Source organism: Haliaeetus albicilla, chromosome 13 (assembly GCF_947461875.1).
Source record: "Haliaeetus albicilla chromosome 13, bHalAlb1.1, whole genome shotgun sequence".
In the NCBI taxonomy this organism is placed as follows: Eukaryota; Metazoa; Chordata; class Aves; order Accipitriformes; family Accipitridae; genus Haliaeetus; species Haliaeetus albicilla.
In genome coordinates, this window is record NC_091495.1 from 39235628 (window position 1) to 39248220 (window position 12593).

Sequence of the window (12593 nt, forward strand, 5' to 3'; positions counted from 1 at the left end):
TTTCTTTCACGGTTTTCCCCTTCCTCCCCTCTCTTTCTTCTCGACCTCCCGGGATAGAAAGGGCTCGGAAGGGTGAGTCCTTTTTAATTATGGCCAGGGAAGAGAGAAAAAAAAAACCCTCACACTGCTTCTTTCTTGTTTTTTGAGGTGAGACCTGGGGCGGGGGGTGGAGGTGGGGACAGGAATGTCCTCTGTGCAGAAAGTGCACTGGAGGGTGTCTCGCCCCGCCGCAGCGTGCCCAGCCTTTCCCAAGGCTTTGCTCTCCCGTGGGATAGGGATGCTCAGGGGCCTTGGCATACTGAGGGGGGGGGCTTAGGATGCTTGGGTGGGGGGTTTGCAGCCAGCGAGGGCAGCTCCCCACAGCCATGACCCCAGAGGTGATGGGTGCCAGCCTCCCACACCCCGCTGCCATCCCCAGTCCCGTGGTCCTCGTACCCCACAGTGTCCCAGTCCTGACAGAGTCTCCCGTGATCTGGACTTGGGGCATCACTGGGGTGGCAGGGGCCGGTGTCCCCTGGGACGCGGGTCGTATCCAGACCAGCCCTTGCAGGGCGCGCAGGCTCCCCCGGGGCGATGCCCCCTGCAACCCCAGCAGCGGGGGCAATTTTGGGTCGGGCAGCTGCCTCGCAGCGGCGCGCAGGGGCTGCATCCCCCCCACCCAGGGCTGTGGGAAGGCTCCTCGCCCCCATCCCACAAGGGCAGTGAGGCCGAAGGATCCTTCTGCACACCCTCCATCGCTCGGTGAAGCCGAAGGAGGCACCTGCACACCCTCCATCGCTCAGTGAAGCCGAAGGAGGCACCTGCACACCCTCCATCGCTTGGTGAAGCCGAAGGAGGCACCTGCACACCCTCCATCGCTCCGTGAAGCCCAGCGAGGCTCCGGCACATCCTCCATCGCTCGGTGAGGCCGAAGGATCCTCCTGCACATCCTCCATCGCTCGGCACCAGCCGGTTGCGGCGGGAGGCGGTCGCTGTAGCAACGTGCCGTGCGGCGCAGGGGAGGGGATGCTCAGCGCAGGCATGGCTCCCGGCGGACAAGCAGACCTGCCTGCAGCGGGCCATGGGCTCCCTTGAAGGTAGGGCCCTGCTACCCTCTGCCCCCATGCCCTAGCCCCCCAGCAGCCCCCCCCGGCAAGGGACCGGCAGCTGCTTGTCTTGGGCCTGGCTTTGAAGGGCATCGCCGGGATGAGGGGTGACCCTGCGGGGCCGGTGGGCACACGGGGGGGAGGCTCCGGCGAGCGTGGCCGGGCTTGGATTTCAGTGGATGGACGCGAAGGTATAAGAACTGATGCGTGGTGCCCGGCTGGTGCGGGATACGTGCGTTTCCAAACTCCTCCCTCCCTCCGGACACCCCTGGATGCTGTAGTGCGGGGGGCTGAGCCCACAGCGGGTACCACGGCAGGTTCGGGTACCCAAGCGGCCCCGGGCGCAGGTGGTGGCCGCCGAGCAGCCGCTGCAGTCGTCTTCATGCTTGAGAAACTGGGTTAGCATGGGGGAGGCAGCCGCAGCCTTGATTATTCATAGGCACAGCCCCGGGGGGGGCTCCCGGCGGGGCTGGGGCTGGAGAAGCCCCTTCCATGTGGGGCCACGGCAGCATCTCGGGGCTGAGGCCGTGATGCTCTTGGTCCAACGATCCAGGCTGGTCCTGGCACCAAAAGGCGTGTGCATGCATCCCCTGGGCACACATCCCCCCAGATGTGCATCCCTGGGCGTGCATGCCCCCCCTCCAGATGTGCATCCAGGGGGTCCAGCGGCCCTCACTTGAGCCAGGAGGGAAACTGAGGCAGCAAACAGCATGGTGTGTAATGCCGGGGAGAGGACCCAGAAACGGAGCTGCTGTCACCAAGCAGCTCTCTCCCACACAGAGCCGGGAATAGACGCTGGCTCCTGGCGCTGCGGCACCAACGCAGCCTCGCCGCCCCCGGAGGGGGGGGTCCAGCTGTGGCACTGGTCCCATGCCGGCCGCCTGGGTTTTCAGCCAGGCCCGTGTGCCGAGGGGCTCTGGGGGGGAACGGGGAGCGGCCGCTGCCTCCCAGTCCAGCCCTGGGTGCCCGGCCAGCCCCACCACCAAACCCTGGGGGCTCTGCCCAAAGGCAGGGGCTGGACCGTGACCCCCAGGACCCAGGGGGCTCGGGATGCGAGGGGCACTGGTTCTCCCCACTGCCTGGCTCTGGGCTCTCCCTGGCAGCACCGAGGGGCAGGGCAGCATCTGCAGAGGTCAGGGCTGGATTTTTAGCAGATGCTCAGCACCTCCCAGTCACTCACTGGGCTCTGTTGGCCCCAGAGATGGAAATTCCTGCTGTATTTCCCTTCCCAGGGCAGCGAGGGGTAGGTGCTGCCCGTGGAGAACCCCCAAACCCAGGCTGGGGGTCGGGCTGGACAGGGAGGGGGTGCCATCCTCACCCACCACCCACCGTGCCGCAGCCCAGCCCACACGCCGTGGGGTGCTCAGCCCCCCTTTCACAGCACTGCGGGGCTTGGGGGGGGGTCAAAAGTCCAGCCAGGGGAGGGGCAGGGGATGCTGTCCCCAACTGCATCCCCCATATGCGGCAGGGGCTGGAGGACAGGGGTCCTGGGGACCCCCGGCACCGGCCGGGTTATTTCTGGCAGCCAGACAGCGCCGGGTTTATTTATGTTTTCCTCCCTCTTTGTGCCGGGAAAGCGGTAGGAGCGGGAGCGAGCAGCAGCAGGAGCGAATACTGCTTTGTCATGATGCCGGCTAATTCTTCTCTTGTTCGGAAAGGGACTGAGCCAGCAGTAGAGGTGGGGAGAGGCGAGCGGCACCCACCCACCCACTCACTCACCCACCCACCCACTCACCCACGCACGCCCGCCCTAGCCGGCACCCCACCGCCGGTTATCGGTCCGGCGGGCGGCACAGCCGCGGTGCTGGGGCTGGGAGATAGGCTCGCCCACCCGCACGCTCGCACACCCGTGCCCGGCCGTCACGCTCTCGGATGCGCGCCGCAGCGCGCCGGCGGTGGCTTGGCCGCAGCCGGGGCAGCCGGCCCAGCAGCCCGTGGGGTAATTTGGTGGCCAGGCAAGAGAAGGAGGGCAAGGGAGTCCCCCCGCAGCTCCCCACGGCTGGAGGTATGCGGTGTCCCCGTCCCTAGGTGAGTGGCCGTACCCCGCGTGCTTCGGTGGGGAGAGGGAAGGGAGGTGGCCATGGCTGGGGGGACGCAGCTTGAGGTGGGGGGGGTGTCTGGCGGGGGGGGCCGGTTCATCAGGGTCGATATCGGCCGCCTTTCGCTTTCCCGTTGCTTTTCGGTGCCGCCGCTCCCCCTCCCCTGGGTCTGCGTTAGTCCCCGCTCCCGGGAGGCTGGGAGGAGATGGGGGGGGAGCTGGGGACAGCCCCACATCTTGTCGCCCATCTTTTCCGGGGGCTGCAGCCGTGCCCCCTCCCTAAGCCCAGCACTGCAAAGCCAGCTGCCCTTGCCGGGGGGCCGCGGGGACGGGAAGGGCGGTGACCCGAGGCAGGGACACGGGCTCCATTGCTGATGGGGGTCCCCCCTCCCCTGGACTCCCACCCGTGTCCCCTCCACAGCAGCACAGTGCTCCCAGCACCCCAATTCACCCCCCCGGGAGACCCCCCCCAGCGGAGCTCGGCCGCTGCCGGCAGAGCAGGGACATCCCCTGTCCTTCTTCCCTGGGGACATTGCCACCGTGTGTCCCAAGGGAGGAGGCTGGAGCAGCCCAGCCATTCCCAGCCCCACTTGTGGAGTGAGTTTGTGGGGTCTCAGCGCTGTTGCTGGAAGCGGGGGGGCACCCCTATCCCACTCCTCCCCCCCCCCCCCGGGCACAGGCTGTGATGGGGTTTGACGCTCCCTGCGTGTGGCGTGGCGGGGCCGTGGCGGTTGGGGTCTTGCCATGGGCACGGGATTTTGGAGCCCCATCCAGCTCGGCTGGCAAGGCACCGAGGGGCCAAACTCCCATCACCCCGCTACCCCTGAGGTGGGGAGGGGGAAACTAGGGTGCAAAGCCTAGCCCCCCAGCTCTTGGCCACGGATGGAGCCGTCTCCCGGGGAGGGGTCAGCTCCTGGCTGTGGGCGTGCGGGGCCGGTGGTCAGGCAGGGCTAAACCCAACCTCTCCTGGGAAGACCTGGGCCACCAGCTGCCACCTCAGCCCCGGGGAGCCCCCGGCCGCATCCCACCACCCGGCATCCTGCCAGGTGGGTGCCTCGCCGCGGTGGCCCCGTGTACGGCATCAGGGTACCCGGGGAACCGACACCCCAAGGTGCTCGACGCAGGGCATCCCGTGGGGTGGTGTCCGGGGTCGGCAGAGCTTGGGGGGGAGGGGGGTCCTTGGGGACCGGGGCCATCACCAGCCCCACGCCAGGAGCCCTGGAGGGACGCGGCCTCCACGCACACCCCTGGTGGGTCCCTCCCAGCGCCTCCGCGTGCGGGATGAGCAGGCTAATCCCATTTTAATCCCAGATTACGTGCCACGTGAACCGCTAACCAAAGTGGGCTGCGGCATGGCCATCGGGGCAGGGGGGCCTGGGATGGATCCCCCCCATCCAGGAGTTTAAGGGTGAGCGCCAGGCATCCCCACTTGAAACTTGTTGGGGGGCTCAGAGCCTCCTGGCAGGGCTGGGGACCAGGAGAGCAGCTGGGTTGGCCCAGACTCCTTGGATGGGAAGAAGCGAGCAGCCAGAGGAGGTGGAAATGCTCCCTTCAGCTGCTCCTGGATGGAGAGGGCGGATTGCTGCTATTCCCCACCTCGCCCCAGCCAGGGAAACTGAGGCACAGAGCAGCCCTGTGTCCACAGGAGGGGGGGGGACGGGCAGGGTACACCCTCCACCTCAGGGGATGGAAAAATCCCAGGGGCCAGGCACTGGCAGCTGGTGGCTTTTAAGGCCACCGAGGCGTCCCTCGGCAGGGCCGTGCCGGGAAGGGTGCAATGGCACGGAAGCAATGGGCTGTCAATAGCTGAAGGGTCGCTCCCCTCTGCCGGGAGATGCTCTGGTGGGGAGGGAAAGGACGAGAAACAGGACAAAGGAGGAACCGGACACCGGTGAGACGTGGGTCGGGGACCCACGTGCTCCCCGCCGGCTCGGCTCTGCCGCGATCGAGTTGCCGGTGGGGCCCCCGTGTGCGGCGATGCCTCGGTTTCCCCTAGTGAGGCAGGGAGGAGGCGATGCTCGGCGCCTCTCCTGTGCTGTGTTTGTTTGGGGGTTGCGGTGGGAAGAGGAGGAGGAGGAGGCCGGGGCTGGGCTGGGAAGCACCGGACACCGTTCCCAGGACTGTCGGGAACCGTCTGTTCAGGGAACTTGTGACCCCACCGTGTCTCCCCCCCCTCTGCTGCTGGCGGGGAGCGGGGGCAGCTGCGGGAGCAGCAGGATGCCCGTGCCCAGCACGAAGGCAAGGGCAAGGCAGGCAGTGAGGAGGAAGAGGAGGGAGAGGGGAGGAAGGCTGGGGGTCCCTGCCTACTCCCCCCCCCGGGCGAGGGGGTTCGTTGCAGCCTGGCCCTTGGCCCAAGTGCTGGGCGCTGATGGCTTTGGCGGCTGCGAAAAGTCAAATCCGGATTTCCTCGGGGTGGGGAGGAGGGAACTGGCCTCTTCCCGCTGCAGCGGCAGCCCTCCCCATGGCCCCCCCCCGGGATGTGCTGTGCAGCCGGGGGTGGCACCCCTGCAGCCTGGCGAGCCCCCTCCGGCACGTGGTCTGTCTGTCTGTCCATCCTTCCCTCCGTCGCTCTTCCTCTTCCCATGCAGCCCTGCCCAGCACCTTTCTCTCCCCGCTCCGGCGAAGCACCGTGGGTACCCGCAGCATCGCCCTGGGAGGGGGGGCCACGGTGTTACCCCCCCCCTTCACCCTGCTCCCCCTTGCCCTCCTGGCCCGGAAAATCCCAAACATGTGCTGCATCGGCCTTATCTTGGCCGAGCAAGGGAGCGTGCAGGGAACCTGCCAGCGAGGGCTGCCGGGGAGGTTGCCATGGGGAAAGAGCCTGCCATTGGGGCGGTGGCTCCCTGCTTGCAAAAGATAAGATGTCCCCACGTCCCCTGGCCAAGGGGGGGGGGACAGCACCGGAGCTGGTTGTCCAGCCCCAGCACCCCTCGCCAGCCCTTCGTCTCCGTCGCGGCATCTCTCCACACCCCTGGCTCAGGCTTGTTTTCCTTCCCCGCCGGCATCCGCATCCACCCGTCCCCGCACCCACCCTCCCGCCGGCCTCTGCCGCTTCCACTGCCTCCTGCCATTTGCTATCTCATCCATCTGCTCGCTGCCACCGCCGCCACGTGCCACCGCGTCCCCACCGCCTGCCCCCCCAAGCCCGCCCGTGCCCCCCAGCGCCGTGGGGTGCCAGCCGGAGGCGGGGGGCTGCCTGGCTCTGCCGCTGGAAAAGCGTGAGCTCACAGGTGCGCGGATAATGCCGCCTTGTACCGCGCTCGATGCCAATCTGGGGGTGCCCGTTCTACCGGCACCGGCTCCTGCAGACCCTTGGGAGGGCTGGAAGGTGCTGAGCATGGGTGTGAGAGGGTCAGGACCCCCCGCCAAGTGCCAAAGCCGGGGGTTATTTGTGGCAGGGTGGTCTCAAAGGAGGGGTGATGCCTGCATGGAGAGGGTCAAGCCCAGAGCCGCTGGCAGAGCCTGCTCGTCCTGGCTTAACCCTCGGAAGAGCGAGCCCAGGGCGGTACCTCGTGCCGGGCTGGTTGCCGGCAGCTGGAGGATGCTCCGGGCTTTGTCAGATCTGGTCCTTCTCCATCTCTACATCCTGCAGGGATGGGCTCTGCGCCCGTGCTGGGAGCCGTGGGGCTGGGGGACAGCGGGGCTGGGGGTCCCCAGAGGCGATGGCATCTCCCCAGCCCCATGCACAGGCTGCTGGGGGGGGGCTTCAAGGCTGGAAGGCTCTGCCCTGCTGTTGCTGTTGTTGCCTGGATTGCACGAGGTTTTTCCCAGCGCCCTCCCCTCTGAAAGGAGAAGTTTTGAGGAGAATGGGGAATTTTCCCCTTTGTCTGTGGCATTGTGGGTTTAAAGCACAGGGAGGGCTCAGGCCCCAGGGGCTGTGGGGCAGGGGCTGAGCACAGCATGCCCGTCCCGCTGCTGCTGGAGCCTTCTCGAGGCTGCTCGCTGCCGGTTGACAAAGGGCTTCATTACCTCTGCTCCGCTTGCCAACGCTCGTCAGCAGCCACCGCAGGGCAGCGGGGCCGGCAGCCGGCACGGGCAGGAGCGGTACGCAGCAGGGCAGGGTGTTGCGGGCACCGGGGGGGGGTTTGCAGGGAAGCTGGGAGGACAAGGTTGTACTTCACATCGTTGTCATCCCGCAAGCCACTCTCACCTTTCTCATCTCCTTTGCAGAGGCAGCACCTGAGCCCCAGCCCGGCGTTAGCACCCAGAGGGATGTGGAGCCACAGAGGCAGCGGTGAGTGGGGGTCCGGTATGCCCCAGCACCTCTCCCCTGCCCCGGGGCATAGACCTGGAGCCATTCGGCCACCCCGGGGATGGTGGCATCCCCCTGGCAAGCCTGTCCTGCTGCCAGCGTGTGAATATTTGACAGTGGGACCATGCTGGCCTTGTGCCACATTGGGGTCCAGTGCGCGGGGGGCTGCCGGGCTCAGCCCCGTGGCGGGAGGGTGGTGGGAATCTGGGCTCTGTCCCCCACCTCACCCTAGGACCAACCTCAGGGTGCTCCGTGCCCACCCTGGCAGTACCCCGAAGCCCCTGCTCTCCCCATGCAGGACCCTGTGACTGACACAGCCCCTCCAGCCCGCAGCTGAATGGAAAGACTGCAGAAGGTAAGGGGGGGGGGGGGGGGCCATGGGCAGGGTGCTGGGGGTGGGCAGGGTGCTGGGGGCATAGGGCAGGGTGCTGGGGGCATGCGGGCAGTGGGGAGCCCTGCAGCTAGGGAAGGCACGCAGGGGCTGGTGGCCAAGGACATCGGCAGAGTCACCCTGGGATGCTGCTAGCAGGGCCCTGCCTTCCTCCTCCTCCTCCTCCTCCTCCTTCTCCCAGCCCAGCCTGGCAGCACCATCTAGTGGCAAAGTGTCCTGGCCAAGCCACTGTCACCTCCCGGGTTGTCCCCTGCCCCGAACCACAACGCTGAAGCAAAGGAGACCCCAGAGCCCACCCAGAAATACCCCATCCCCAAGGATGTTTTGCCCCGGTGCGCTGAGGTCCATGGGGCACAGGGGTGTCCCCGGGCCCCCCTGCCATGCCCCGGGGTCCTCACCGTGACCCTGAGCCCCTTCCTGGGCTGGCAGTGTTGAGGGTGAAGTTTGCTAAAATCTCCCCTTTTCCTTCCAGCAACCTCTGACCTCCCCTGGGAGCGTCTGTTCCTCCCGTGGGTCCAGCGTCCCCGGATCGCCCTCCAGCATCGTGGTAAGAGGTCACTCATGTCTCCCCACTACATCCCTCCATCCGTGGGGTTGGGATGTTCTTCCCCAAACCCTCTCCATCACCCTGGTGGGGCCATGGAAGATGCCAGCCCCAGGGAAGCCCTCGCCGTTCCTCATTGTTTCCTTTCTGCACCCAAAAACGAAGGTGCTTTTCCTTCCTTCCAGGCCAAAATGGACAATGAGGTTCTAGGCTACAAGGACCTGGCTGCCATCCCCAAGGACAAAGCGATCCTGGACATCGAGCGCCCCGATTTGATGATCTACGAACCCCATTTCACCTACTCACTCATGGAGCACGTGGAGCTACCCCGGAGCCGAGAGGTGAGGGTGCCCCGGGGCCACCTGCATCCCCTGGTTGTTTTGGGGGGGCCAGTGGGGGAAAGCCCCCCCCCTAGAGAGAGGGGTCCCAGAGGGCAGATGTGGGGCTGCCAGAATAAACTGCTTCTTGCCTTCTGCAGCGCTCCCTGTCTCCCAAATCCATCTCTCCTCCTCCATCTCCGGAGGTGAGTACCAACACCGCTTGCCCCAGCTCTGGGATGCACGCAGGGGCTCCGAGGAGGAGGGGGGCGATGCCGAATTGCCGGGGTCTCGCTGCTCACCGGCTCCGCTTGCCTGCAGGTCATCCGGGAATGGCTGGAGAGCCGGACCCCCGGCAGTGCCCCGCAGCCCACCTCTCGCCAGGGCAGCAGCTCGGCCCGCAGTAGTGTACAGCACTTCCACCGACCTGGTACGGTCCCCCAGCATCATGACACACCCCCCCCAGTGTTGCCTGACCCTGAGCCCCAGCGCAGACCAGGGGGTCTGGGCAAGCACCCTTCCAGAGCCATGAGCTCCCTATTCCCGTCCCCCAACCCCTTTTTTCCTTGCAGAGACCGACACGACGGAGCTCAACATATACAAGAAGCCTCCGATCTATAGGCAGAAAGGTGAGCGAGGGGGTCTGTCCCATCGGATGGGGCACCCCAGGGCGCTGCCTCACCCTCCCTGTGCCCCGCAGAGCACCATCCCGGCGCCCACCACGGGAAGCATCTCATAGAGGATTTGATCATCGAATCCTCCAAGTTCCCGGCAGCGCAGCCCCCAGACCCCAACCAGCCTGCCAAGATCGAGACTGACTACTGGCCGTGCCCCCCGTCCCTGGCCGTCGTGGGTAGGTGGGGAATGGGGGCAGGCGAGGGGGTGGGCTGCACCAGGGGGTTTATCCCCCCTCCAAGACCCCACAGGGGTGCTGGGAGAGGATATAACGTCCCCCTTTCTCCCCCAGAGACGGAGTGGAGGAAGCGGATGGCCTCCAAGAGAGGGGAGGAGGAGGAGGAGGACCTGACGGAGGAGATGAAGAACCTGCGGGAGCTCCAGAGGCAGGAGCTGAGCAAGGTGAGGGGCAGAGCAGGCAGGTGGGCACCCTGGGAGGGGCTGGGGACATGCAGACACTGACCCCCACCCGTGTTGCTTCGCCCCCAGGTCACCTCCAACCTCGGGAAGCTGATCCTGAAGGAGGAGATGGAGAAATCTCTCCCTATCCGGAGAAAAACCCGTTCACTGCCGGACCGGACACCTTTCCACACGTGTATGTGGGATGCTCTTCCTGCATCCCATCCCTTCCCTTCCCCACTCGGTGGCTCCGGCTGCCTGCACCACTGCCAGCTCCCGCAGCCCTGCCTGCACCTCTGACGGTCTCTTGCTCTCTTGCAGCTCTGCACATGGGGAGCTACAAGAGCTCCTCACTGCCCGCCTCTGGCAGGAGCACCCTCACCCGGGTGAGTGGGCAGGCAGCTGCCCCCACGCTGCCAGGGCCACACGGCTTCGGGGGGGCTCTGGGGGTGGCACTGCTCTCATGCTGTCCCCTGTCCCCTTGCAGCTGCAGTCGGCAGAGTTCAGCTCGGTGGGCAGCGAGAAGGGAAGTCCGGGTGAGCATCAGCCCGTGGCTTGGGGATGACCCTGGGGATGAGGGATGCGGGGGTGTCCTTGGGGATGTGGGGATCTCCCCAGGGATGGAGGATCTCCCCAGGGATGTGGGGATGTTCCCAGGGATGTGGGGATGCCAGGGCAAGCCTGGGCTCAGCAGAGGGTGGAAAACCACCTCTCGGGGCTTGTCGTCACCCGGGGGAGGATGGGGGGGGCACACAGCAGAGGGTCCCTGGGGCTGAGCCCTGCTCCTCTCTCTTTTCCAGGCCTGCAGGTAAGCAGTCATCTGGCTACCGGTGTGGAGACCCAGCGAGAGGGTGATGTATGTTGGGGGGACAGACGGACACCAGGGCCACCTCTGCGATGTGTCCCATTAGGGAGAGGGGAGTGTGGGGAGGGTGGGTCTGCCTGTCCCTGGGCTGGAGCCCATCACCTTGGCTTCATTTCGGGTGGGAGAGGGTAGCCCTCTGGAGACATGGGGAGTCACGGCTGATGTCAGGTTTTGCCCCCTCAGAACGGCCAGCGTGGGCGCATGGACAGAGGCAATTCGCTGCCCAGCATGCTGGAGCAAAAGGTGAGCGGGGCTGGGGGCTTAGGCAGGGTTGGCGGGGGGCTGTGGAGAGGGTCTTACAGCCTCCCCCCCCCCCTCCAACCCTTGCAGATCTACCCCTACGAAATGCTGATGGTGACAAACCGAGGCCGTGTGAAGCTGCCGCCCGGCGTGGACAGGACCAGGCTGGAGGTAGGAGCCGAACTGGGGTCGGGGGTGGCACAGAGAAGGGGGACCCGCCACCCCATCACCCTCCTCTCCCCCCCCGCAGCGGCACCTCTCCCCCGAGGATTTCCTACGGGTCTTCGAGATGCCCCCCGAGGAGTTCAGCAAGCTGGCCCTCTGGAAGCGCAACGAGCTGAAGAAGAAAGCCTTCCTCTTCTGAGCCCGCCTCGGCCCCGAGCTCAGTCCGTGTCGCGCCGTGTAACCGCTTTAGGGCTCTCAGCCGGTTTTTACCAGGATCCCCCCTTCCCCTCTCCCCCGGACCCCCCGGCTCTGCCCCCCTCCTCACTCCTCCTGCGGGAAAAGGGCTTGGGGGGGGGCTCAAAACTGCCTCCGCCGCTCGGCTCGCAGCGGGGTGATGGGGCTGGGGGCAGACCCCGGTCCGGAGCAGGCACGGTTCAGCCAGGAGGGGAGGTGTGGGGGGGGCATCTCTGTGCTTCGTGCCCCCCTCTTCCCCCCAGGCACGCTGGCAGGGGCAGTGCCTGGCTCTGCTTTCGGCTGGCTGGCAGCGTGCCGACTCCGGCACATGGGCAGCGGGGTGGCTTCCCTCCTCCCGGGGGTCAGCCGCCTCCGGCCCCCGCACCCGGAGTGCCCCTCTGCCCCCCGACACGTTCACCCCGAGACTTGGGAAGAGCCTGGGGGCCGACTCACTGCCAGGCCGATGTGCTCCTGGCAAAGCCAGGCCAGTATCCCACCTTGCCCCCCCCTCCAGCCCCCCTTTTAACACCCCCCCCCGGTCCCTCCTGTGCCAGCTGCTGCAGCGAGGACCGCAAGGACACGTACACTGCCAAAACCTGCCCGGCACTGGGCTGGCAGAGGGTAGGGCTGGGATGCCGGTGAGGTGGAACACCGTGGGATGGGGCAGGGGGTGGCAGAGCAGGGGGTCTCTGAGGCAGCTCCTGCTGCATTTCTAACTGCAGATATGCCCGCAGCAGGCTGATGCACCGGGGGATGCAGCAGGGCGATGGGGCGATGAACCGGGGCGATGCAGCCGGGCAAAAAAGAAGCAGGGCATGGCTCGATGGGCACCGTGGCCACTGGCGTCTGGGCAGCGCTGCCTGGCCCCCCCACGGCTGTGCAGGCAGGGCTTGGCACCAGGCAGCACCTTCCCTTCTCGCACCTTCCCTTCTTGCACCTCTCCCATCCTCTCTTTGGGCACATGTTTTGGGCAGGACCCCTCTGCCCCTGCACCCCTGGCCTCCCCCCCCCCACGCTCCCCAATTTCTGTTTCCAGCCACTTTCCAGCCGCTAGACCTTGTTGGGATGTAAAGAATGTAATTTATCGGGAAATCACTGGCCCATACTTGCCTTTCACTGCTACTCTACAAACAACATATCTATAAATATATATATAAATATGGGTTTGTTTTCTGACTGGACTACAGTGATTCACTTTCTCTGTTTTGTTAGAGTTTATTTTATTTGCTGGTGTCGGAGAATCCGCGTGAGAGTGATTTTTTGCTTACAATTAAAGGTGAAATGGCTTTATCCAGCCCGGCTCCGTTCCTTTGCTTCCCCCCTCCCCACCTTCCCCACCAACCCCCCCCCCGCCCGCCCCCAGCCCCTGGTCCCTGCAGATGGCGGTG

General features: G+C 66.1%; 1 protein-coding gene across 9 annotated transcripts; it reads left to right on the forward strand.

Moving 5' to 3' along the window:
- The first annotated feature begins 880 nt into the window (after positions 1-880).
- Positions 881-12499, forward strand: DMTN (dematin actin binding protein). 9 transcript variants are annotated; one of them, XM_069800970.1, is made up of 18 exons: positions 881-1076; positions 7294-7357; positions 7674-7730; positions 7948-8098; positions 8239-8313; positions 8476-8651; positions 8789-8833; positions 8949-9057; positions 9200-9256; positions 9328-9480; positions 9595-9704; positions 9792-9897; positions 10023-10087; positions 10189-10237; positions 10502-10557; positions 10750-10809; positions 10897-10977; positions 11057-12499. In XM_069800970.1, exons 3-18 carry the CDS (start codon positions 7713-7715, stop codon positions 11168-11170), a joined length of 1425 nt encoding a protein of 474 aa, XP_069657071.1. In that variant the 5' UTR covers positions 881-1076; positions 7294-7357; positions 7674-7712; the 3' UTR covers positions 11171-12499. The 9 variants fall into 9 exon arrangements, with proteins under 9 accessions (XP_069657071.1, XP_069657073.1, XP_069657074.1 ...); XM_069800972.1 differs by lacking the exon at positions 881-1076 and adding an exon at positions 2652-2763; XM_069800969.1 differs by lacking the exon at positions 881-1076 and adding an exon at positions 2839-3113.
- The last annotated feature ends 94 nt before the right edge of the window (positions 12500-12593 follow it).